This window comes from Podarcis gaigeae (genome assembly GCF_964106915.1).
Source record: "Podarcis gaigeae genome assembly, chromosome: 3".
Lineage (NCBI taxonomy): Eukaryota > Metazoa > Chordata > Lepidosauria > Squamata > Lacertidae > Podarcis > Podarcis gaigeae.
The window spans coordinates 110,529,522-110,556,272 of NC_139680.1; the positions used below are offsets into that span (position 1 = coordinate 110,529,522).

General features: G+C 47.1%; 1 protein-coding gene across 2 annotated transcripts in view; it reads left to right on the top strand.

The window, feature by feature from the left end:
• The window catches only part of SPTBN1 (spectrin beta, non-erythrocytic 1), a 234,962-nt gene extending 209,749 nt beyond the window's left edge, over positions 1-25,213 (top strand). For both annotated transcript variants that reach the window (XM_083732935.1, XM_083732936.1), the window contains 11 exons: positions 953-1,327; positions 3,367-3,611; positions 4,411-4,549; positions 5,301-5,385; positions 7,006-7,202; positions 7,748-7,851; positions 8,853-8,916; positions 16,631-16,869; positions 18,584-18,757; positions 21,727-21,769; positions 23,639-25,213. In XM_083732935.1, the coding sequence (XP_083589061.1) occupies positions 953-1,327; positions 3,367-3,611; positions 4,411-4,549; positions 5,301-5,385; positions 7,006-7,202; positions 7,748-7,851; positions 8,853-8,916; positions 16,631-16,869; positions 18,584-18,757; positions 21,727-21,769; positions 23,639-23,851 (1,878 nt within the window). In that variant the 3' untranslated portion in view covers positions 23,852-25,213. The remainder of the gene's footprint in view (positions 1-952; positions 1,328-3,366; positions 3,612-4,410; positions 4,550-5,300; positions 5,386-7,005; positions 7,203-7,747; positions 7,852-8,852; positions 8,917-16,630; positions 16,870-18,583; positions 18,758-21,726; positions 21,770-23,638) is intronic.
• The last annotated feature ends 1,538 nt before the right edge of the window (positions 25,214-26,751 follow it).

Genomic DNA, 26,751 nt, shown 5'->3' on the forward strand with positions numbered 1-26,751 from the left:
GCAGGTGCAACTACCAAGAAGGCCTTTTGCCAGGCTCCCTGTAACTTAACTTCTCACAGTGAAGTAACTGCCAGATGGCCCTCAGAGCTGGACCTCAGTGTCTGGGCTGGACAATGGGTGTGGAGATGCTCCTTCAGGTAAACAGGTGTACATCATACACATAGATGCATGCACATACATATGTATAGATACACGACCTAGGACCCTTGTACCTACAGGACCCCATGGAGGACCTTAAGGTCCATAAATAGCAACACCCTAGAGGTCCCGGGCCCTAAGGAAGTCAGATTAGCCTCAACCAGAGCCAGGGCCTTTTCAACATTGGCTCCGGCCTGGTGGAACGCTCTGTCTCATGAGACCTGGGCCCTGCAGGATCCGATTTCTTTCTGCAGGGCCTATAAGACAGAGTTGTTCCACCTGGCCTTTGGCTTGGAATCAATTTGATTCCCTCCCCCTCTTTCTTTTTTCCTTTCTCCTTCTGTGTTGGAACTCCTATTTGAGGACTTCCCTGGCTTTTTTCTGGCCCATGTAGGACCAGTCTGGATAGTTAGCCTTGGTGAAGACTTGACGTTTTTATCCCCCAAATTTTTTTGATTGAGTTTCCACTGAAATGAGGCTACATTTTAATGTTTTAATGTATTTTAATCTTGTTTTTAAAGCTGTATTTCAATCAATTGTTTTTATATTTGGTGTTAGCCGCCCTCAGCCCGGTCTTGGCTGGGGAGGGCAGGGTATAAATAAAATTTATTATTATTATTACTACTACTACTACTAACATCCATGTATTCCACATATCTGACTCCTCTTCAGCTTCTGGTACAGTCTCGTGTTGCTGATGTCAGTCTCTTTTCGAACATCACTCATGCTGTAATGTATTGTTACCCAAGCAAGCTGGAAAGTGGCCTTCCACTTGATTTGGAACCCGTTTCCTTAACGGCCTCTCTCTTTCCAGATGTTGCAAGAGCGATTCCGCGAATTTGCCCGGGACACCGGCAACATTGGGCAGGAGCGTGTGGACACCGTCAACCACATGGCCGATGAGCTCATCAACTCCGGACATTCTGATGCCGCCACCATCGCTGAGTGGAAGGATGGTCTCAACGAGGCCTGGGCTGACCTCCTGGAACTCATCGACACGAGAACGCAGATCCTCGCCGCCTCTTATGAACTGCACAAATTTTACCACGATGCCAAGGAGATCTTTGGGCGGATACAGGACAAACACAAGAAGCTGCCCGAGGAGCTTGGGAGGGACCAGAACACGGTGGAAACCTTGCAGAGGATGCATACAACGTTCGAACATGACATTCAGGCCTTAGGGACACAGGTGTGCATGCTGAGACAGTATTTTTTAGCACAGCCCCCTTAATGCAGGGATCTACGTGGTTTCAGGTGGTCAAGAAAGAAGATTGTGCATTGATATGGGCTGCCGGCAGCTCTCCTTCGTTTTCTGGTCTTCTAGGGTGGTCCCCCATGGCTGCCCACCAACCTCAATCTACTTTTAGCTACTCCTACCTACTTGCCAAGGGATGCGGGTGGCGCTGTGGGTTAAACCACAGAACCTAGGACTTGCCGATCAGAAGGTCGGTGGTTCGAATCCCCATGACGGGGTAAGCTCCCGTTGCTCGGTCCCAGCTCCTGCCATCCAAGCAGTTTGAAAGTGCAAGTAGATAAATAGGTACCGCTCTGGCGGGAAGGTAAACGGCATTTGCATGTGCTGCTCTGGTTTGCCAGAAGCGGCTTAGTCATGCTGGCCACATGACCCAGAAGCTGTATGCCGGCTCCCTCGGCCAATAAAGCGAGATGAGCGCCGCAACCCCAGAGTCGGTCACGACTGGACCTAATGGTCAGTGGTCCCTTTACCTTTACTTTACCTACCTGCCTTCTTACAATTAGCTAAGGGGGTAGCACATTGCAAGCTTCCTCCTCCATAGACTCAATGCTGCCCTTGTGGAACTTGGCCGCCCCTGCTGTTAGGCAGAATGAGACAGTGCCTCAGGCGGCAAATGCTGGGGGTTGGGTAGTGGTGGTAAAGTGTCGGAGGGCACAACTGTGTTTGTGTGCCACACAGCCTTCCCTGTGCCACCTAAGCTGGTCTGTTGCCCTCTGTCCCCATGTTCAAGTAAGATTCATCGGTCAATCTGATTGGCTTCCGTATGTGGAATCAGGCGAGTGCCATCTTGTCCTTTGCCTCAGGCAGTAAAATGACTTGGGCTGGTCTCGGTTGCCCATATGTCTTAAAGCTTATTGTTATGTCTGCCGGCGTGGTTGCTCGAGAGTGGGCAGGCAAGACCCCCCACTGGTCTTTTCAAAGGCTTTATTATCGGTGCAAAAACATTCACAGTGCAGGATGCCTTAGTCACTAGCAGAATCCGGGAGTGGGCGGTCCTTAAACTTTCCCCAGCAGAGTAGTCTTTTGACCCCCATCCTACGCCTCCCCTCTCTGCGCGTAAACCGACTGCACAGAGAGGGGGTGGGCAGAGGGGGACTTGCCTCCCCCCCCCCGCTTTGTCCATGCTCAGTGCTGTGGCTCTCCTCCGAGCCCTGCACCCCTTCCCCACTGGAGGCGTGGCTTCCCTCCTCCGCAGAGGAAGTCCTGCTTTGCACAATCTTTGGAGGCTCCCTGTAACCCAACTGCCCTCCCACCTCTCGCCTCTGAGCTGATGGCAGTTCCCTGACACTTGTCTTCACAGTCATAAGGGCTAGGAACTTGGTGGTTAGTCTTGTTTTGAAATAAGAAGCCAAGGTGGTTATATCTCCTGGTATGCCCCATGCAGAGCCTCAAGGTCCATAAATTATAACACCCTAGTGGTCCCGGGCCCTAAGGAACTTAGATTAGCTTCAACCAGAGCCAGGGCCTTTTCAGCACTGGCTCCGGCCTGGTGGAACGCTCTGCCTCATGAGACCAGGGCCCTGCAGGATCTGATTTCTTTCCACAGGGCCTGTAAGACAGAGTTGTTCCGCCTGGCCTTTGGCTTGGAGCCAGTTTGATTCCCTCCCCCTCTTTCTTTTTTCTTTTTTCTTTTTCCTTTCTCCTCCTGTGATGAGGCTGCATTTTAATATTTTAATGTTGTATTCTAATCTTTTTTTTTAAGTTGTATTCATTCAACTTGTTTTTATCATTGCTTGTTAGCCACCCTGAGCCCGGCCTTGGCTGGGGAGGGTGGGGTATAAATACAAATTATTATTATTATTATTATTATTATTATTATTATTATTATTATTAATTCTGTACCCGCTGCCACATTCTGCAACATTACTCATCTCCCAGGTTTTGCAGCCTAGTTGCAGCCCTGGCTATAGTTCCATAGCAGGCCTTCCAACAATCGCGTTGGCTGATGGGCTTCCTCTTTCTTCCCTCGCCAGGTAAGGCAACTGCAAGAAGATGCCGCCCGCCTCCAGTCTGCTTACGCTGGAGACAAGGCCGACGATATCCAAAGGCGTGAAAATGAGGTTCTGGAAGCGTGGAAGACCTTGCTTGATGCCTGCGAGGGACGCAGGGTCAGGCTGGTAGACACTGGGGACAAATTCCGCTTCTTCAGCATGGTCCGAGATCTCATGCTTTGGATGGAGGATGTCATTCGCCAGATCGAAGCCCAAGAGAAGCCTAGGTAATGTGCAGGGCCGGATTTAGGTTTGATGAGGCCCTAAGCTACTGAAGGTAATGGGGCCCTTTATATTTCCAGCTGTCCTTTGTCAACAACAAATTGCCACTGGTTTTTTTTGTGTTGAATATATGCTATATGGTAGTTTATTGACCTAATAGGTATCTAAAGCCATTTGCACATGCAGAATGTAGGCACCCTATATATAGAAATGAGCAAACCAGTGATATTTTAGGGAGCAGGCTAGCAGGCGGGGCCCATTACTTACATCATAGGAGCCTACACAACACAAAACACTGTTGCCGTATGTAGGTTTTGTTTTATTTGTTTTTTATCTTACATTTTAGAAATGCACATCCAGTTGTTTTTTTCTTTAATTTTTTTGGGGGCCCCAAGAGAGTGGCGCCTAAGATATAGCTTGTTTAGCTTATGTGTAAATGCAGCACTGGTAATGTGGAACAACAAGCCAAATGTTTAGCGCTAGGCCTCTAGCTGTGTCCGTGTGGTTGTTGCTGGTGAGGCCTACCTAGCATTCTTGAAGCATAATGTTGGGATTGAACTGGACTCAGGAGGCTTGAGTTCAGATCCGTTCTCAGCCAGCAACACACTTGGCTGCTAACTCTCCACCTCAGTCTTCCTGTCTGTAAAATGGTTATGAGCCCCACGTACAGGAGGAGGTGGCATACCTGAGGATCACAGGCTTACTGCCTCCATGAGAACTAGGCTTCAGTTTCTGTTGGCGGTGGGCTTCAAAAGCATTTAATAAACCGAGCGTGCGACTTTCTGAACCACCGTTTCGTTTCAGGGATGTTTCCTCCGTAGAACTGCTGATGAACAATCACCAGGGAATCAAAGCAGAAATAGATGCCCGTAATGACAGCTTTACGACTTGCATTGAGCTGGGCAAATCGTTGCTGGCGAGGAAACACTATGCGTCAGAAGAGGTACAGTGTGCTTCCTCTCTGCAACTATGCAGGAGTGGTGGTTGAGAAAACAATGTATTAGGATCACCGTTTCAGACCTGAGGACCATCTATATTAATTGAATCTAGGTTTTGTTATGTATCTTGACTTCACCAAAGTGCTTTGCATTCCCTTCTGTTGACCCTACTTAATGGACTCCATCTGTCCTGGCGATCTAATGTAGCCTATTTTATTGATCTACTTTATCCTATCCCATCAATCTAATCTGTATCCTGACTTCCTAATATAATCGATCCCTTTTTATTACTCTATCTTAGCTAATCTATTGTGTCCTGTCCTATCTAATATGTCATACCTATACTATTTTATACTGTCTAATTAATCCTATTGCTTCTATCTCTATTGCTCTGTCCCATCCTATCTAATCTAATCAATTTACACACCAGCTCTGCTCATACATGCTACCTAAGCATTCTCATTGTGCTCCTCCCCTCCTCCTCCTCCACAGACAAAACAAACCAGAGTCTATTGTCACATCATCCCAAACCAAGGCTCGTGTTGTTTCCCCCCACCCTCCCAACAAACCCCCTCCCCTACCAGATCCAATGGACACTGTCCACCAGTGACTAGCAAGAAACCTGGATGTGAAACACAGAGCCTGCTTTTCCTAACATGATCCCAGATGCCAGATGCAGCTCTGTTAAAGTCAAATATAAGAAGAAGAAGAAGCCTGTAGCACAATGCTAACATTCCATTCTTTTATTCCTTGCAGATCAAGGAAAAGCTATTGCAGCTCACAGAGAAGAGAAAAGAAATGATTGACAAATGGGAAGACAGATGGGAGTGGCTGAGACTGAGTAAGACCCAACCCCTTGTCTGTCTTATTAGAGCAATGAGATCTTAGAGCAATGAGTTTTTTTTAAGGCGGCAGTCTTTCCTAAGTGTTGTCGGCATTTTTTAATACACGGCCAGGAGTGTATGCGGTTTGCCGTTGTTGCAAAGCTGGTGATGTGAACACCGAAGACATATGGCAAGCACAAAGCCAGCCACTTAAAAGCCACCTTTGCAATTAAGCAGTATATTAATTAATAAACAACAACAACAATATTAATACAGAATGGGAGACTAAAACAAAGGGACGTATCAGTAGGGTTGTTGCTGTTGTTGTTTAGTCGTGTCCGACTCTTCCTGACCCCATGGACCAGAGCACGCCAGGCACTCCTGTATTCCACTGCCTCCCCCAGTTTGGTCAAACTCATGGTGGTAGCTTTGAGAACAGTAGGGTTAAGGGAACCCAAAGGCTTGCAGAGATACAACCAAGGGGGAGAACTGTAAGGGGAAAGAACCCAAAACAGCCAGTGTGGGGAGTGGGCATGCTCAGCAGCCATGGAATGCTGACTTAAGTGTTGGAGGAGTAGGGAAAAATTGAAAGCCAGGGCCCTCCGTATGGTGATGAATACCAGCTCCCATCAGCCCCAGCCAGACTGCCCACTTGTCAAGGGTGATGGGTACCCAACAACAAATGGAGAGCTACACCACTTTTAAATATAGAGGTCTGGATGGAAGAAAAATGGATATTTTCGAGACAGAGCTTCTCCGAGATTTGGTGCTTGATATAAAGGACTACCAAAAAAACCGGCAAAGAGGAACTGAGAGAGAATTAAGGGCCTCGGATGTGAGGTCTCCAGGCTGATAGCAGATAGACTGATGGACATTGGGGATCGAAACCGGGAAAGGGGGGTTGGAGTTTGGGAATCCAAAGGGTGTACAAATATATTTTGAATCTTTCTTCTTTCTTTATTTTGTCTTGTTATGAGTATAAAAAAGGGGAATTCGTGGAAGGGAATTGGGGTCGACCTTAGAAAAAGATTTTAATGTATAAGACTGTGGATTATAAAGGGAAAGTGGCTATATAAAATGAACTAAAATTGAATAATGCGCTAAATACAATAAGGTCAAAAATTTGGGATAAGAACTTGTTGAACTAAACAAATGGAAATGGAATACAAGAAGGGGAGGTGCGGGGAAGTCTTGGAAAGATGTTATTGAAAGTAAGGTTTAAATGTAAATGTTTTCTTTTTTCTTTTTCTTTTTTGGATTTTTTTTGGAAAATTTCAATAAATATGTTATTAAAAATAAAATAAAATGGAGAGCTACAGATTCTCCACCCCTGGTCTAGATACATGGAGTGTCCATTCAACGCAACATGGGACCTTAGGGAGAAGGACAGTTCATTGATGACAATGATTTCTGGCGTCCTTTGTCTATCATGGGGATGCCCCTGGGTGAAAATATATCAGTGACACTTTAGGACATTCCCAAAGGATTGGTTTAGTACCAACCTGATGAAACAGGACCCCCAAGAGCTAGGAGAAAGATGCCATGTATTTAAGAAAGCGCCTGCCTTAAGAGGCTAGGCCTATCATTGCACAGTGTTTGCTGGCCCTGAGCACCTGACGTTTCTGCCTTTGGCTTAGTTTTGGAAGTGCACCAGTTTTCGAGGGACGCCAGCGTTGCCGAGGCCTGGCTGCTGGGGCAGGAGCCGTACCTGTCGAGCCGCGAGATCGGGCAAAGCGTGGACGAAGTGGAGAAGCTCATCAAGAGGCACGAAGCGTTTGAGAAGTCTGCCGCAACTTGGGACGAGAGATTTTCGGCGCTTGAAAGACTTACTACGGTGAGTCGCAGGAGCCATTTCAGGGACGCATGTGCTCACGCACGATGGCTTTGTTCTAGCTCCTATTGCTGGGAGTCACAAAGCTACAGTGGTACCTCTGGTTACGTACTTAATTTGTTCCAGAGATCCATTCTTAACCTGAAACTGTTCTTAACCTGGAGCACCACTTTAACTAATGGGGCCTCCCGCTGCTGCCGCACCACCAGAGCACGATTTCTGTTCTCATCCTGAAGCAAAATTCTTAACGTGAGGTACTATTTCTGGGTTAGCGGAGTCCGTAACCTGAAGCGTATGTAATCCGAGGTACCACTGTAATATGTTACAGAGCTAAATTTAGATTCTGTTAGAAATAAACTGAATGATTTCCTGTTTTCTGCAGGCGGGGGGAATAGTTGAACTTTTTTCCCCTGAGCCAATCCAATCCAACAGCTAATCAGGTTCTTGCAGGAGTGGCATTTTGAGGGAGCTAACAAGCATCTAAAATGGCCGACATTTCTGAGAACGGAGGGACCCTAAAGTTGCACTGTTTCTTCTCTGCTCCCCAGTTGGAATTGTTGGAAGTACGTCGACAGCAAGAAGAGGAAGAGAGGAAGAGGCAGCCTCCTTCTCCGGAGCCAAGCCCCAAGACCGGAGAGGAGTCTCAGCAATGGTAAGGAGCAGGGCCGGATTTAGGTTTGATGAGGCCCTAAGCCACTGAAGGTAACGGGGACCTTTGCATGTCCAGCTGTCCTTTGTCAACAACAAATTGTCACTGTTTTTCGTATTGAATAGATGCTATATGGTGATTTATGGACCTAGTAGGTATCTAAAGCCATTTGCACATGCAGAATGCAGGCACCCTATATATAGAAATGAGCAAACCAGTCATATTTCAGGGAGCAGGCTAGCAGGCGGGGCCCATTACTTACATCATAGGAGCCTACACAACACAAAACACTGTTGCTGTGTGTAGGTTTTATTTTATTTGCTTTTATCTTATATTTTGGAAATGTACATCGTTTTTTTCTTTTAATTTTTTGGGGGCCCCCCAAGAGAGTGGGTCCCTAAGCTATAGCTTGTTTAAAGGTAAAGAAGGTAAAGGGACCCCTGACCATTCGGTCCAGTCACGGCCGACTCTGGGGTTGCGACGCTCATCTCGCTTTATTGGCCAAGGGAGTCGGCGTACAGCTTCCGGGTCATGTGGCCAGCATGGCTAAGCCGCTTCTGGCGAACCAGAGCAGCGCACGGAAACTCCATTTACCTTCCCACCGGAGCGGCACCTATTTATCTACTTGCACTTTGATGTGCTTTCGAACTGCTAGGTGGGCAGGAATAGCTTGTTTAGCGTATACGTAAATCTGGCACTGGTAAGCGGCAGCATTGGGTAGTCCAGAGAAGTTATCAGAAGCCTTTTATATCAGCCCAAGGCCTGGATTTCCTTTGGGGCAATCTTCCAAGGGCCAGAGGCAAAGGTGGGCAGTGAAATCCAACAAAGCTGCCAAGGCACCCCCACAGGAAAGAAGTGTGTGCCCCCAGAATGTGTCACAGAGGCCAGGCAGCTCACCAGAGTTTTCTTCAGTGTGCCTGGATGCCCATGGCAAATGCCCTGGTCTACGGTGTCTCCTTTCCATCTCTTTCTCACTTTCTCTCTCTCTCTCTCTTTCTCAACAGGGACAGCACAAAAGGAGAGCAGGTATCCCAGAATGGTTTGCCACCAGACCAGGAATCTCCTCGGGTTAGTTACCGCTCCCAAACCTACCAAAACTACAAAAACTTTAGTGGCAGATGGACGGCTAGTGACCGGCCTCGTTCTGGACATTGAAAGACGCAGAGCGGTTTGCAGAAGGCCACGGGCTGCTTTTTCTCCCCTGTTCCTCCCCGATTTGCCGGCCCTCCAAATTCCCTTTACTGCTTCTCTCCCACTGCAACCACACACCCCGCCACATTCAGCTTGTGTTCAGTTGAGTCGCCATCACACCCAGCCACTCTCTCCAGTGCCCATGTAGGCACCCTCAATTTCCTCAACTCTAAATCCTTCAAGGCTCCCCCCCACCCCACCCCGGTTGCACTGCGACTGTCTCAATGATCTTTTGTTGTGAGTTTTTCGTTTTGTTAATAGCTTTTGAGATTTCTGCCGCTAAAGCCGCCCCGTTTGTGTGAGTAATTGAGATGTAATGAGATCTCATCGTTGCGGAAGACGAGAAATAGAGACCGACAGGTACGATGTCCCTAGCTGTACTAACAGTTTTGAGCCAGGAAGCCAGTTGTGATATCGGCAAATGCCTTCAGGCGCACAATCCAGGCCTACAGACAGAAAGCAGGCGGCAGATGAGGATATGTAAACTGGGGGTGTGGAATTCAGAGTCAGGGAGAATCATCTGCACCAAAAGAGCAGGCGTGGGGAAGCTTTTTCATCCCAGGGGCCACACTACGCTCTGCGCAACCTTATGAGGGCCGCATGCCCATGGTAAGCAGTCCGAGAGGTGAAAAGCAGGCAAGACCAGAGGGAGAAGTGGGTGGAGTAACAGATACAGCTGTTAGTACAGTGTGCTGGCTGCAACCCAGCCGTGCAAAAGTCAGACGTTTCTCAACATGCATCCACAGTCCTGTGTCCTCTATTCTAAGAGGCATTATCACAATTCAAGGCCAAACTCCAGCCAGGCAACAGCATTACAGGGCCAGTGAGGGGACATGGCTAGGGAGAGTGCTGAGGGCCGGTTAGAAAGCCCTGGAAGGCCACATTTTGGCTCTTGGGCCTGAGGTTCTCCACCCCTGACCTAGAGGTTAGTAAGTTGTTGAACATTCCAAGCAGTGTGAACCCAGCAACCGCCAATAAAGCTTAAATGGAAGGACGCTACCAAAATTAGTAGTCAGTGTGATCTTACTGTCTCGGCAACTTGTTCCAGTGTTCCTCTTCCCTAGCCAGTGAGTTGGTTATTTGGTGCATAAACCCCATTCAAAACCACGGGACTCTCTTAGTCCTTTTAAAGTAGGGCCTGGTTGGAGTGGGTGGATGCAGATCATGTGAGGCTGAACACAGGACAACCCTCTGCACCTCATGTGCAGGAGCAGGTCTTCTCCACAGCATCTTTCAGGCTACCCTCCTTGAACACAGTTACTAGGGAACAAACCTTATTGCACTCAGTAGTGGGATTTAATTTCCAAGGAAGCATGGTTAGGATTGCAATCTGCAAAAAATAAATAAATGCCAATGGGCCATTAAAACTGTGGGGTTTTAATAGCGTGAGCATCCCTTGTTCCTGTTGCTGGGACTGTTTGTTCCCAGTTTTTCCCCTTTTCCAAGCAAGTTAAGCCCTGGGGGGAAGAGGAACCTTGAACATCTGCCTCCCCCATCCCTCCTAGCATTGCCACCCGGAACATATATCGGGAAAGGAAGCACCTTCATTTTCATATGCTCACCTGTCGCACACAGATAAAGAGGATGCTTGCCTTTCCCATGCGCTGGCCCTCAACATTCTACCTGGGGAGCTCAGTGCCTTGATGCCCACCTTGTTTTTCATCCTACAGCAGGGGTGGGGGCACTTTTCAGCCGAGAGCAGCATTCCTTTCTGGGCGGGGGGCAGAGGCACTTGCCAGCGGTGGGAGGAGCCAGGGGCTAAAGTGGGTGGGGCAATGAGTGAACATTTTACCTCTGCACAGTAGGCTAGTTTTTACATTCTCTCTCGCACACATACACACCTCTCTGTCCTCTACCCAGGGAAGCAAAAGGCATTGCCAGAGTTTGAGGACACATTCCAGCCAGGCACCAACACTTGGCCCTGCTGGGTCTAAGATTCTCCCCACACCCTACTAGGCTGCAGATACCTTGGCTTTTTCCATGACTTCAACCCTTTGTATTCCTAGAAGTGTAAGGAGATGGGGGGGGGGAGTAGGAAAACGTATTAATAGTGAAGGTGCATCCTCTTTGTTTATTTAATTATTAGATTTCTATCCCACCTTTTCTCCAAAGTGGCGTACATGATTCTCTTTCCCTTCCTCCCCTTTTAATCCTCCCAACAGCCCTTTGAGGTTGCACTAGGTTGAGGGGCTTAGACCTTTAAGGCTGATTCTTAGCCGGATGTTGTTGATCAACAGAGCTCCCATCATCCCTGATTATGGCAGGGGCTCATGGGAGTTTGAGCCCATCAATTTCTAGAGGGCAGCACATTGACTACACCTGCTCTAGACACTTCCATTCTGTGTGAAGGTGGAGAACAGAGGAGGGTGAGCATAGTATCAAATTACAGGTTTTTGGGTAGTGGTAGGGTGGCAACATTCTTCTCTTCAAGGAATTCTTTGGAATGTAGTTCCATGAGGGGGTTAAGGCAGTAGCAGAGGCTATAGCAGAGATGTGTTTGGATTATTTGGAGAGAATTAATGACAGTTGAATTGGTATCTACTGTGAGTCTATCTGCTGCTACTGTAGGAGGAGGAAGGTGAGGTGTTTGAAGCCCTCAGTGAAACCCAGGGGTCATCTGGCAATCTTCACCTCTGAATTAGGACCACCAATCCACATGAAAAGACACATTGAAAGAGTAGAGAAATTCCACACTTTTAAAGGGGGGGATCTTCTTTAACCTCCCTTGATTGTGGGTAGCGATAAAGATTGCTAAACATGCGCTCTGGGGTTGCAACTTCAGATTCAGTAATTTTGCACAAAAGTGGCATTAAGAAGACTTTTTGTTTACATAAACTTGGATTGTAGCATAGTCGATGGGTGGTTGCCTCAGCTGGTAAAGGTAAAGAATAATTGACATTTGTTAGATGTCTCCAAATTTATTTGTAGTTTTGCCATTTTTCAATACGGCCTTGGTTTCCTCCCATGAAGAATTTCTGCTGCAATCTTTACCACCTGTATAAGGGTTAGTTAGTTATTAACCTTTATAATTAGCAAACCACATTTGATAAATCTGGTTTCCCTTTGCTGAACCTCCGAGTCCACATGAAGGCGTACCGGTTATCAGTTTAGTTTCTCAAAGTGTACCTGGCAACATTTGTGAGGAGTGAGAAGGCTAGGATTTTATTCTTCCATGCAACCATGTCTTTCTTCATTATCATACATGTCTCTCTCTCTCTTCCTCCCCCTCTCATCAGGATATCACCGTATAACTTCTTAATTCATGCTCTTTAGATTTCCTTATATCAATGTGTTGACATGTTTTGGTGCTTCTTTTACACCAGTTCTAGGTTGCTGCCCCTCAAAGTGCATTAAACCCTGCAGGAACCAGAGATGCCTTTTTGACCCTTGGCCAGGCAAAGGGACTGTTCCAAACCTGTTCTATCCTGTAGCCAAAAATGCCTAAGAGATGCTCAGTTTCCTCATATAATGGCAACATAGAGCTCTAGCATTCAGGGGAAAACTGGAGGAAAAGATACCTCAAACCTGAATCTCAGGCAGCAAAGGACACCGCAGTCTTCTCTGTTAATAGCTGCCTATATTTTTTTGGTTCTGAAAAACTGTGGCATTTCACAGAACAACACGTGGGTTGTCATTCCCTTACGCAGATCCCTTGATTCCTCATCTAACAGTACAGAGGCTCAAGGAGGTGGACGACTGAATGTAGATCTTGATTCATGCACTTTGAAAAGCAAACTGGGGGGGGGGGAGCGGGGATGTATTCCATGTTGCGTCCCTCGCTGCTGTGTTGCATCAGGATTTAAATACCTCAAGAATCAGCTGACTTGCAGTTAACCTTCCAATGATGACAACGTGTATTCATAACATGCTTGTGTTTATCTGTTGTTGTTGTTGTTAACCATTGTCACCCATGGTGTTTTGTCTGCATGCTCAAAGCATGTTTCCATTAAAGTTTTGCTTAGCTCTTATTATTTCCCCCTGTGTGTCACCATGCATCATTTGCATACATGCTTGTTATTATTGTTGTTGTTATTATTATTCTGTTCATTGCGGAAACCGTTTCTGAAAGCAGGCTGCAAAAATACTGAAAAGCAAAATGACAGCTTTGTTCATAATCTTAACAAGATGGCCGTGCTGCAGCGAGCTAAAGCCAGATCCGCAGCAGTCTTCGCTTGCATGAGCACAAGTGCCTTCCCTATGCTTCTTTCCCTAGTCTCTGCCAGTGCAGGCAAGCAAGCCCTGGGCAACCCAGGAGTCAGATGAGCAGCCACAGAAGTTGCCAGAAACAGGCAAGAATACAGAGGCTGTGTGTCTGGCTCTCAGGTTTTCCTCGGACTTGACCCACCTGCGCTGCTGGGAAGGTGGCATTACCACAATGCACCGTATTTTTCGCTCTATAAGACGCACCCGACCATAAGACGCATCTAGTTTTAGAGGAGGAGAACAAGAAAAAAAATGTTCTCTCCCTCTCTGCTCAGCGCCTCTCCAGCAAAGCGGGAGGAGAAACGGAGCCCTTTTCATTTCTCCTCCCGCTTCGCTGAAGGGGCGTTGCACAGAGAGGGAAAGCTGTGCAGCGGCTCTCCAGCTTCAGGGATAGCCGCCCGAAGCCTCCTGAGTGCAGCGGGAGCTTTCGAGGCTTCGCGTTGCTTTTGCCGATCCCTCTTGCTCTCCTGGCTTCAGTGAAAGCTGCGCAGCCTGCATTCGCTCCACATGACGCACACACTTTTTCCCTTACTTTTTAGGAGGGGGAAGTGCATCTTATAGAGCGAAAAATACGGTGTAATATTGATGGCCTGGTTTGCAAATATAGTTGATTCTTCACTCCACAAAATTCCTTTATTTTTCTCAGTTGGTAGAATCTGAACGGAGGAGCTTCCACCAGTGGAGCCTGGTGCTTTTTGGTGAATCGGGCACTGCCCCACCAACCTTGGCCTGCCCTCCTTGTGCCACCACCAGTTGCCCTCCTACTTGCAGCTAGGCCAACAGGGCCTGAACTGCACGTCATCTTCTTCCTCTCCTGCCTCAGTGCTGCACTTGTAAAACTCAGCCGAGAGGAAGATGAGGACAGAAGTTGAATTAGTTGGCTCTTGCCTCCCGTTGGCTCTCACTGTGCCTGTCGTGGGCTCTGGGTCCACCTTCTGTTGGTCTCCCCACTTTCTGCCCTGCCAGTCCCCAGGGGCACCAGCCCCTGCTGGCTCCCACAAGTCTCTCTTTTTACATTCCCTGCTCTAATACAGTATATTCTCTACCAGCCTTTCCCAACCATTGTTCCTGCCAGATCACTGGGACTATGACTCCCTAGTCAGCATGGCGATGGTCCGAAACATCTGGAGGGCACCAAGTTGGGAAAGCATATTCTATACCTAGAGTCCTCTGACTTAACATCTCTTGCCCATTCATTCAAAACCTCCAAGGAAGCGAATTCAAGTGTCTCTACCACGGAAACTCTGGTTCCGTTATTTGATTTCTCTTTTACTAATCCTAGGAAGTTTCCCCTAGTTTTTGAGCAAAGCCCACTTTCTCCACATCTCTCATCCCCAAGGGAGAGTAACCATAAAAAACACAAAACTAAGAGTTAACATGGTGGGGGGAGTTACACACATTAAATTTAGTTCAGGGTTTGGGCTCCCCTCCTGGGACATTAAGTTATTTTATAAGGGGAGAGGGGGGTTGATACTGTGCCAGCAAAACTTGACCTGGTTCTTGGTTCAAAGGATTGGGGTGAGGGGAGCTGTTGTTTTTTTAAAGGCTCTGGGTAGCTTGCAGTGCAATTCTGTAAATGTCTACTCAGAAGTAAACCCCACAGAGTCCAGTAGTTCCTATTTCCATATAAGAGAGTATAGGACTGCAGCCTTAGAAAACAGCAGAATCTGATACATATTTAACCAGCTGTAAATCCCATTGTTTCCAGTGAAGTTGAGTTCACTAGGAGTAGGATTGTGGCTGAAAGCTGGGAGGGAACGGGTGCACTGAGCCTCCCAAAGGAAGGAGTTTCAAACTCGGGTGCCACTACCTAGAAGGCCTTAGCCCATGGATGACTGGAGGCCTTTAGCATTTGGCCAACATACTGGAATGGGAATCAATGGTACCAGCCACCTTTCCCAAGGACCAGCCCAAACAGTTGTAGCAAAAGTGTACAGCTTGCTTTGTAATAATTCTGCTGCTTCTGAATTGTCTGAATCCTGGCCGGAGCAGCAAAAAATGTCTTTTAATTACTGTGTCCTTGGCGAACCCTTGCTTGTCCTCGATATGAAAAAAAAATTAAAAATGGCGCAGAGTGTTTGTAATCTACTACTAGAGCATTGAGCGGTGCTGGGCTTTAGTAACTTGCTAATAACCACAATCCCTACGGCACAGAATTCCAAGTCCCGACTCCTTTAATCAATGTTATCCGTCCCGCCTGGGACTGAGCCACTGTTGCCAAAGATTAAAGTTTCAGGATTCCGGTTGTAAATGATTTGGGTGATGAAATGGCTGCTGAAGACATCAAGGATCTGCCCAGTCAGAGCTGGCCCCACTAGGCATCTCAGTTACAGTACAGCAGGCATCGAGACCGGCAAGGCGAGAGATGGCCAAGGCCTTGGTTCTGTCTTTGTCTTGGGGGTAAATAGACGTGTGGAGTTGAGTGGTTGTAGTGTTTTCCTGGCTCCTTTAACACCCAATCCGATCCACCCGATTCCAAAGTCTGACGATAAGAGACTTTGAGATAAATTAACGTTTTAACTGTCCACCCTGCCTCATTCCACCTTCCTCTCCCCTCTAAACCTGCCTGTCTTTGACGATCCAAGCTCTTCTAACTAGGAGGGGGGACATGATGAAATTGCATGCTGCCCTCGGATATTCCCCACCGGTTTCTGCATGTTGTCTTCTGATTATGTTGTCACCTTGGGGATGGGTGTGATGGAGTGGGGGAATTTGCAGGTGGGGCCGGGTCACATCGGGGTGCTTCTGTGAATGCTGTTAGCAGTACTCTTTCCACTGGCTTAATGCATCTATAGAGGTACTGCACAAGTCCCAACTGCAGTAACGTTAGATGCATTGAAAGGTGGCTGGCGTGAATCAGTTGGATTTCCCCTCCTTTTTTTACGATCTTTCTGAACTTAACAGAAGTGAGATTCTTACTGTTGCAATATTGGAACAGTCAAAAACACTTGCAGTGCGGCCACAATCCTGGGCCCAGTTTCTTATTCCCAGTTACGGAACAGCAAAGAATTGCGTTCTCTATAGCCTCTTAATAGAGAAGTCCTTATTGCATGTACAGTTTGCCTTTGCTCAATCATGGCATTTTCAGGATTTGATCAGCAAAGCCAAGAGCGGTAAAACTCTCACAGATGGGTTACCCTCTCCCTTTCTCCTGTTCCTTCACCTCTATCAATTGGGTACTAATCTAAATGATACCGTTCTAATTCCTCCAGCCCTCTGTTTCTTCAATGGGGAGGGGGCGAGAGTAGTTTTACTGGAACCCCCTAGGCTTTGGTACACAGCCTTGCAAACAGAACATTTAAGATGTTCTTTGATTAAACGAGAAAGTGCTGCGTGCAACAGCCTTGCCGCCGAACAGCGGCTGACGTGTCCCGCTCTTGTTTCTTAGATGGGAGAGTCGAGGGAAGCCAACGAAATGGTCAATGGAGCAGCGGACCAGAGGACAAGCTCCAAAGAGACCAGCCCCGTCCCTTCGCCGACGGCCGACCGCAAAGCCAAGGCTGGCCTCCAGGCCCAGACAGCTGCCACCCTCCCGGCCAAAACGCAAGAAGCCCCTTCCACTCTGATGGAGGGCTTCTTGCATCGCAAACACGAATGGGAGTCACACAACAAGAAGGCTTCAAACAGGTTTGTTCGGTTCGCTCCAGCTGTGGAGGATCCCCAGAGCTCCAGTTTGTTCTTCCTTCATGGTATGCAAGTGGGGATCATTGCCGCTTCATCACTGGATTCCCCCCCAAGTTTCTCCTTTATCCTTCCGCCAATCCTATCTCCTTATTTCCCACCAACCTCTTGTTAGAGACTTGCCACCACTAAGGCTTCTGGCCCCAGACCGATTCGCATATCATTTGTTTTCTTGTTCCCTCCTTACTTGCTCAAAGGGCGAGGGCTGCCCCCTCCAAATATCCTTTTCTCCTCTCCTCTTCCTTTGGACGCTGCTTTAGAGGGCGCTGTCCCGCTCTGCACTGTGGCCAGGCTCCACGGGGGTGTAGGACAAGGTGAGGTTCGAGCTGGAGGCAGGCTTCAGGCTGTGCTCGGGGAAACACGGGCCGCTGAAGTTGCCCCAGCAAGGAACGAGCTGAAACAAGGGGCTGTACCCCTGCTCACTCCTCCCACCCGTGCCCCCTGTTCTGCATGCAACTACTAATCTCGCTACTCCCCTTCCCAACTGCGTTTCTCTCTTCTGTTCCGCGGTCCCACTTTGCACCCCTGATTTCACTTCCACCCCGTGCCTGTGCCTCCTCGCCTCTCCTGCTGTGCAACCTTCTTTGCACACACACACACCCTGGCGATAATCTCCTGCATCTTCCTCCTCCCATACATTGCAACCTCCGAAGTATTCACCTTGTGGTCCCTGTTCCTGCTTCCTGCTCACTCTGCAAGCAGGGCGGAATGTGTCCCCCCAAATTCCTCTCTGCTCTCCTGCATTTCTCGGCTTTCCTCTTTCTGACTCTTCCTGAAGCCTAAGAATATCCTCCCTTAGCGTTGTCACTTCCTCTCTGCATGGCTGAAAGGAGAGGGGTGACCGCCAGCCATCCTGTCCTCATTTATTGCCCTCCTGCAAAGACTTCCACATACGGGGTGAGCATTCCAGATTCCTGCTCACAAGGATTCACAGCCAAACTCAAAACGCCTCAAGGATTTTTGTGGTCAGGCGGCATGCGCATAATATAAATAAACTGAATTTATTTATCTGTTGATAGGTTTGATTTTGGTCCCCTTCTATCTCAGATGCTTACAGCATCACACACTCTTTCCCCCCTGGTTTTGCTGGCTATTTTCGTCTTGAAATGTCGAGGTTTTAAGTGGATTGGTGGTTTTCATTGCATCCTGCTAGTTTCATGTCGGAATCCTTTTTGGATCGAAAAAGGCAAGATAGAAATAACCAAGTAAACATTGTTGAATAAATGATGTATCCAAGTTGATAGCTTTCAAACTTGACTGCTTCCCCTCTGAAAACACCCATCATGTTTACTTCCAAATAGTGCTGATATTTATCTACCCTCTCTCAAAATATCAGCGCTGGGTACAGCAATATAGAAACATTTTAGAAAACCATTAGGCGCAGCACATAAAATCATTAAAATGCAAAAACCCTAATGGCATAGCATTGAGAAATCTCTTCTGTTTTTGCAGACAACCTGTTCTCTTTGTTTCCCTCTCCCTTTTACAACAGAGCTGTGTCGTGCAAACTTCTTGCCCATAAACCTGTTTTATCTTCTCGCAGAAAAAGAGCTTTGATTTGCTTATGCAATGCTGCAGCGTTAGAAAAGCAAGGAGGAAGCTGCGCTTATCCGTGACGGCGGCCTTAATGCTTGCCTTGTTATTTCATTTGTCTCCCAAGATCCTGGCATAACGTCTACTGTGTCATTAACAAGCAAGACATGGGCTTTTACAAAGATGCCAAGGCTGCTTCCTCGGGCATCCCCTACCACAACGAGATCCCCGTCAGCCTGAAAGAAGCGGCATGCGAAGTGGCGGTTGAATACAAGAAGAAAAAGCATGTGTTCAAGCTAAGGTAAGGCACCTCTTCCTGCAGGAGAAGGAGAGAGAGAGAGACTTTTCCTTTTCCCAACAGGGATGGGAACTGATAGTTCCCAGGCTCCCTGCACCAGCGGTTTGCAGACATTATCCACATCCACTGATATTCTGAGCAGCTGCATTCACTGTAGGAATAACGGAGACGACAGGAGGTTGGATGCAGGTGAGCTGTGCAGAATCATGCTGGCAAGCATGCTCCAACCAAGCTGCCAGCTAGCTCTGTAGAGGCTCCTTTTATTAGCAGAAGTCAACAATTGGAAACAGGAGTGAAACCACCCTGAACTTAACGTACTTCCATCTACGCACATTTCTAGCATTAGCAAGTGCACATGTCAGCAGGTGATTCCCTTGAATGTTCCCTGATACTTGATTACGTCTGTGTTCCCTGCCATGCTCCAGCCAAGTGTTATGTCTAGTAAACAAATCTGTGAATGGACAAAAGGTCAGGGGGAAAACCCTGTTTTCTAGGCAAGAAGGCAAAAGGTCAGGGAAAGCAGCCGCAACGCTCCTTGACATACTGTTGCATGTCTGGTGCGAGGTTTGCCTTCAAAAAGCGGAGCGTTGCCTCCACAATTCACAGCACAACCCCTGGGTGCTGCAGATGACATGTCCCGAGATCAGTTCACAGGGGATATCTGGGTTGGGCCTCATTCTTTCCCTTTAATTCCTCTCATAAGGACTTTAGGGGACGCGGGTGGCGCTGTGGGTTAAACCACAGAGCCTAGGACTTGCCGATCAGAAGGTTGGCAGTTCGAATCCCCGCGACGGGGTGAGCTCCCGTTGCTCTGTCCCTGCTCCTGCCCACCTAGCAGTTCGAAGCACGTCAAAGTGCAAGTAGATAAATAGGTACCACTCCAGCGGGAAGGTAAACGGCGTTTCAGTGCGCGGCTGTGGTTCGCCAGAAGCGGCTTAGTCATGCTGGCCACATGACCCGGAAACTGTACGCCGGCTCCCTCGGCCAATAAAGCGAGATGAGCGCCACAACCCCAGAGTTGGCCACGACTGGACCTAATGGTCAGGGGTCCCTTTACCTTTTAAGGACTTTAGAATCATAGAGTTAGAAGGGACCCTGAGGATCATCTTGTTCAACTCCCTGCAATGCAGAACTATGCAACTGTCCTGAACGGGGATCGAACCTGCAACCTTGGTGTTAGCAGCAACACACTCTAACTAACTGACGTATCCAGGCTGAAGAGCCTGACTGCTAGATCAGGCCGAAGACCCATCTAGTCTAGCATCCTGTTCCCACTGTTGGCCAACAGGATGGCTGTCTCCCTACTTGTGATTCCCAACAGTTGGTATTCAGAGGCCTACTGCCTCCAGCAGTGGACCTACTCAAAAACCATTCTCTTCCAAAACTTGATAGGCTTGGAAAACTCTTGACATGTTTTGTTAGTGTATATCAGCCTTTCTCAACCTTGGGTCCCCAGATGTTGCTAGACCACAACTCCCATCATCTCTCACTGGCAGGACCAGTGGTCAGGGATGATGGGAGTTGGGGTCCAACAACATCTAGGGAGACCCAAGGCTGAGAAATGCTGGCGTATGCGGCTCCAGAATAGGACCTTGCTTTTTTCCCTTTCATCCCATGTTACCATGAAGGTGTTCCAAAGCTGCAAAGGACTGCCATCAGCATATAGATTTGAGGTCCAAGAGTTGCCAGGATCCTCTTTGCAATAGAACAAAAAGAGTTCCATGCAATAGAACAAAAAGAGTTCTCCAGTTCCATGATTCTATGATCTATGATCTCTAGCATCTCCACCACACCAGCCACTGGTTTGTGCCTTCAGCACCAGTACCTTTTGGGTCCTCATTCTCCCCCTGCCTTCACTGTTTGGCTTTCCGAGCCCAGACAGCAACAGCTTGTCTCCCAAGCGGCAGGGCAGCCTAATCCCTCTTCAAAGGTTTATAGTACGCTTCTCAAGTGTGCTCCTGCGTGTATCCCTTCCATGGCACCTTGCATTAAATGGTTCAGTGTCGAAAATGGTTCAGCATTACCTGAGCCCTAAGCAGACAAGGCAAAGCAAGGAAGCCTTATCTAAGCAGTTCACAAAGGCAGGGGAGAGATTATTACGCTTATTAAAATAGCAGAGGGCAACAGAGAAGCACCCAACCCATAAAAGGGGGGGAGGAATTGATGCTTTTGGAAATTGTGAAGGTTCTTCATTGAAGCCAAAGAGAGTCCGAATGAGCAAGGATTTCTAGTTCTTGCATCTCATTGAAACAGAGCATCCCAATACGTTCCCCTGCTGAATCGGAGCACAGAGGCACTGGAACCTCCAGCACCTAATATTTGTCCCACTCTTTCAAGGAATTCAGCATGCATCATCATATATAATTTTATAATGTATAATTTTAAAACCACTGATTTTAATTTAGAAAAATGTTAGGCTAACTTTAAAATATATATATATATCTGATTTTATCAGTAATTTTAATGTGTATTTTATACTTTATGTAAACCACTTAGAGGTTTGGGTGATTAAGAGGTATATAAATCTTGTTAAATACATTTCAAGGGGAAGTAAAAATGTAAAAACGAACAGTCCAGCCTCAGACATCCTAGTTCTGCACCAAGAAGACACCCCTGCCAGATATGAGCTGAATAAATTTGTGCAAATTGGGAACACTTGCATAATTTATCCCACAAGTTTTGCATGATTTATTCTGGCCATCTTCATCGAGAAGAGGAACTAGGAACACTACAATGTACTGAAGCCTTACTCCCAAATTCTGAAGTGCTCAGTCCACTTCAGGGATGGAGCACGCAAGGATATGTTGGGATACGCAAGGTGCCTCTAAAACTGGGGTGGGCAGTACGTCCACCGACAACGAGCCCTTCGCATGGTTACTGGTGCAAAAAGAACAAGGTCCTCAGTTCCTGTTGCTCCTGATTGGTTGGCAAGAGCAGCTTCTTTATCCTGATGTTGTCGTTCTGAATTTCAGGTTAACTGACGGCAATGAGTACCTCTTCCAAGCCAAAGACGATGTAAGTTTCTGTCCCTGGTTGGGTTCTTCTTCTTTTTCTAAAGTCATGTTGGTGCTACTGGTGTCTTGCTGTCACCGCGATCTCCTGAAGCCGCATTCTGCATAAACCTTATACTAGGTTTCCCCAGCCACTCAGGGCAGCTTCCAGGAAAATATAAAAACAATAAAATGCCAAGCATTAAAAGCGTCCCAGTACAGTGTCTACTAAAGTGTTTTCCAAACTTGGGGCTCCAGCTGCCTTTGGACTACTAATTCCCACCATTTCCGACCACTGGACCTGCTAGCTAAGGATGATGGGAGTTGTAGTCCAGCAAGAGCTGAAGACCCAAATTTAGGAAACACGGGGCTGCTGGCTTGACAGACACCTTCACCCTCAGCATATGTGTTATGACATCGCAGTGCTAGACAGCTTTGGAATTTCTGTTGTCTCTGTTGTGATGGGCACGCACATTTCAGGGGGCGCTTGCAGAATTTTTGCAGTGATGAAAGTGGGGGAACATAGTCTAAGCTCTACAGTCTCCACTGACCTTTATTCCAAGGTAACCAACCCCTGTAGGGACGCGGGTGTCGCTGTGGGTTAAACCACAGAGCCTAGGACTTGCCGATCAGAAGGTCGGCTGTTCGAATCCCCACGACGGGGTGAGCTCCCGTTGCTCGGTCCCTGCTCCTGCCAACCTAGCAGTTCAAAAGCACATCAAGGTGCAAGTAGATAAATAGGTACCGCTCTGGCGGGAAGGTAAACGGCATTTCCGTGCGCTTTCCCTTTCCCTTTCCCTTTAACCAACCCCTGGGGAAATCTCAGGAAGCCCTGGAGTTCTCTTGGAGGTTGGAGTGGGGCTGTTTAAAATGTATGGTGTGAAAGTTGCCTTAGTTCACCACAATCCCTTAAGCCAGTGGTTTTTAACCAGTGTGCCGTGGCACCCTGGGGTGCCTTCAGTGATGGTCAGGAGTGCCGCAGGCAACACTGGCCTCTGTCCCTCTTTCCTTCCCTCCCTCCTCTGATGCCCTCTCGCGTATCTGCCTCCCAAATGCTTGTGTGGCTGTTTGTTGCAGCAGTGCTGAGCTGAGGCGGCCTTGCAGTAAGCAAGCAAGCAGGCGAGGGAGCCCAGATGGTCAGTCCGCCGGCACTTGCTATTGGGAATGCACAGACAAGTGGGTGTGAGAGGCTGTCAGTTCTGCAGGCAAGGGGTGATGTAACTGGGTTCCTGAGCCCCACAGGGGTGCGGCAGGAACAGAGTACAGTGGTACCTCGGTTTTCGAACGTCATCTGTTCCGGAAGACTGTTCAACTTTTGAAAAGGGAGGCGCAAAGGGCAGTCTGCAAATTAAATAGAGAAAATTGAAAAAAACTCAGCGGAAGCCACTTGACTTCTGAGGTGCGATTGTAAATGGAAGCGTTTTCTTCCGGGTTTTTTGGTATTTGAAAACCAAAACGTTCAGCCACGGAGACTTTAGAAAATTGAGGTACCACTATACAGTATTTTCGAAAGTCTCACTATACAGTGGTACCTCGGGTTAAGTACTTAATTTGTTACGGAGATCCGTTCTTAACCTGAAACCGTTCTTCACCTGAAGCACCACTTTAGCTAATGGGGCCTTCAGCTGCCGCCGCACTGCCGGAGCACAATTTCTGTTCTCACCCTGAGGTAGTTCTTAACCCGAGGTACTATTTCTGGGTTAGCGGCGTCTGTAACCTGAAGCATATGTAACCCGAGGTACCACTGTAGTTGGTTACAGGAGCCGTGGGCACAAAAAGGTTGAGAACCTTTGCCTTAAGCTATTTATTTTCAAAGCATGGGAAGGCCTGGGGCTCCTTGAAATCTCTCTCTCTTTTTAAACACCTTCCTGTCGTGCCTCCCTCCCCCCCACAGGAGGAAATGAACACATGGATCCAGGCCATTGCCTCTGCAATCTCGGACAAAACCGAGTTGTCCACAAGCACACACAGCACCCCAGCGACGAGCCGCGCCCAGACCCTGCCAGCCAGTGTGACAATAACCAGCGAGTCCAGTCCTGGCAAGCGGGAGAAAGAGAAAGAGAAAGACAAAGAGAAGAGATTCAGTCTTTTTGGGAAAAAGAAGTGAACTCCCTCCTATCTTTTACACGCTGCACCTCTCTCGACCGTTCCAGTGGAATTCCAGCATGCAAGCTCAGAACCAATACATTACTCTCTGTGCCTAATGTTCCTCAATGTGATTTAATTTTTTTAAATTTTTTTATTTATAGAGCATTTAAAACAAAACAAAAAATACACAAAAAGATTCTAAAGTTACAAATACGTCTGAGGTGCATTGGGCAGCTTCTGAGTAAAAGAGAAGAGCCAGGTTTTTGGTTGTTTTTTCCTTTCGTTGTTTTCCTTTTCTTTCTCTGGTTTTTTCTTCCTTTCCTTTTTTTTCTTCTTTTTAACGAGGTTAATGTAGATTAGATCTTTACTATTTAAACTGTTCCTCGATTTTTTGAGGCTGTCTTGAAAAAACAACAGTGCCCCGCCCCCGCCCCAACCCATCACTATTTTAGTGTTAATGGAATACAAGGTGCTTGCAAAGTTCCTAAGCCCACACAGACAGACAGACAGACAGACAGACAGACAGACAGACAGACACACAGAAACACACAGAGACACTTTTTTCACTTCCGTCTGAGGTTGTTGTGCTGAGCCTTGGCTATTTGGTCCTCCCCACTGCGAATCTAACCCTGGCAAATGAAATGGTGGCATATTCTCTTCTACCGTGACAAAAGAGTGCAGCTCAACATTTAACGTACAGGCCAAAACCATTTCTATATCCGGGCATCTTGTTTATGTGAACTTAAAACATGAACGTGATGCTTTCTTCCCCCTGTCACCGCCCGCCCCCCCCCCCCCGCCAAAACCCCACATCCGGCAACGACAGTTAAGAATGTTGGTATTGGAAAGAAAGACTTAGCATACTGATAACGGTTTTAAATAATCTGTAATTTTGATTTTTTTTTTTTTGCTGAAATACATTATATTGTATGTTTCAGATAATTCTAGTAAAAAAAGTATAATAAGGCTAGATGTATAATTAAAAAAAAAACCCTTTAAAATCATCGATTAAGTGTAAAAGTGGAACTGAAGCATTTACTGGAAGAAAAAAAAAACAAAAAAAAAAAAAAATGTTACTCCAATGGTTAACTTGCTTGTCAGCAGCTACACTGTGTTATAATTTTGCTACATTACCTTTTGCTCTTTGATACATAGTGTGCATTTCTCTGTCACTGTAACTATTGTAATGAACAATTTTCATCTTACTGCACAATCAGAAAAAAAAGAAAAGAAATACATTTAATAGGAATGACTTCTCAATGACTGGGCCTGTAGTCAGGATAGTACTGGAACTGGCTTTCGGTTGTATGGAACTGTACCTCTAGACTTTTACCCTATCTGTTAAATATATGCTATGTCATTAAAATGCTTTTAAAACTAACCCTGGTATGTTCAGATTCCTGCTTCCTGCTTCTCCCTTTAAAAAGTGGGTGGAGGAAACAGATATTGATTTGGGGAGGGGTAGGATGCGGGTGGCGCTGTGGTCTAAACCACTGAGCCTAGGGCTTGCCGATCAGAAGGTCAGTGGTTTGAATCCCCGTGATGGGGTCCCTGCTCCTGCCAACCTAGCAGTTTGAAAGCACGTCAAAGTGCAAGTAGATAAATAGGTATCACACTGGCGGGAAGGTAAATGGCGTTTCCGTGTGCTGCTCTGGTTCGCCAGAAGCGGCTTAGTCATGCTGGCCACATGACCCAGAAGCTGTATGCCGGCTCCCTTGGCCAATAAAGCGAGATGAGCGCCGCAACCCCAAAGTCGGCCACAGCTGGACCTAATGGTCAAGGGTCCCTTTACCTTTATTATGAAAGGTCTTGATGAAATCTTATTTGGATGAGCATGGGAAGCTGGGATTAGGCAGATTCCCACATGAGAGGAGAGTGGCACGGGGGTGGGGGGGGAGATATTTCCTTTGGGTACAATCCTTTGTGAAGCAGTAAAATTGGATGGGAAATCAGGCATTCATACTTGACTCTAATTGAAACACAAACTATGTGCACTTAATGACCAACAAACATTATATATAACCTTCCAACAGTTTGAACAGTATGTAAATTTGAACAGTATGTAAATTTGCCAGCACAAGAGTATTTTGAACTGCAGCTCCTTTCCTTAAGGTTGCATGATAGCCATGTTCAAATATATAAAAGGATGTCACATAGAGGAGGGAGAAAGGTTGTTTTCTGCTGCTCCAGAGAAGCGGACACGGAGCAATGGACCCAAACTACAAGAAATAAGATTCCACCTAAACATTAGGAAGAACTTCCTAACAGTAAGAGCTGTTTGACAGTGGAATTTGCTGCCAAGGAGTGTGGTGGAGTCTCCTTCTTTGGAGGTCTTTAAGCAGAGGCTTGACAATCATATGTCAGGAGTGCTCTGATGGTGTTTCCTGCTTGGCAGGGGGTTGGACTCGATGGCCCTTGTGGTCTCTTCCAACTCTATGATTCTATGATTCTATGACTTCACCCCCAAAGGCACCCTCCTCCTTAGTCTCCCAAAATAGATGGATGCCACCCAACAAGACTATCTGCTCTTCCTTAAAGATTCAACCTCCCAGGATCCTAGTATGTCCATTGTCACCTCTGCTTTATATTATAATAAGTGTGACCAGCTGGCAGTGGAATTCACAAACAAAAAGATTTGACACCCTTTGCAAAACCTGCCATCCTGATCTTTTCTTTCTCACTTCACCTTTCTCCTTCTGCATCTGGACTTGTGGCTTATGAACATGGGAAGTAGCATTATATAGAGTCAGGCCATTGACCCAACCAGCTTATTGCCATGTACACTGCTTTGCAGCCTATCACCCCCCCAAACCTTGCTATCTTCTTGGTAAGGCAGGTCCTGCCTCAAAGCTAAAAAAATACCGTATTTACCTTTTTTGGCCAAATTACATCGTGAGAATTAGGGTGCACATTAGATTT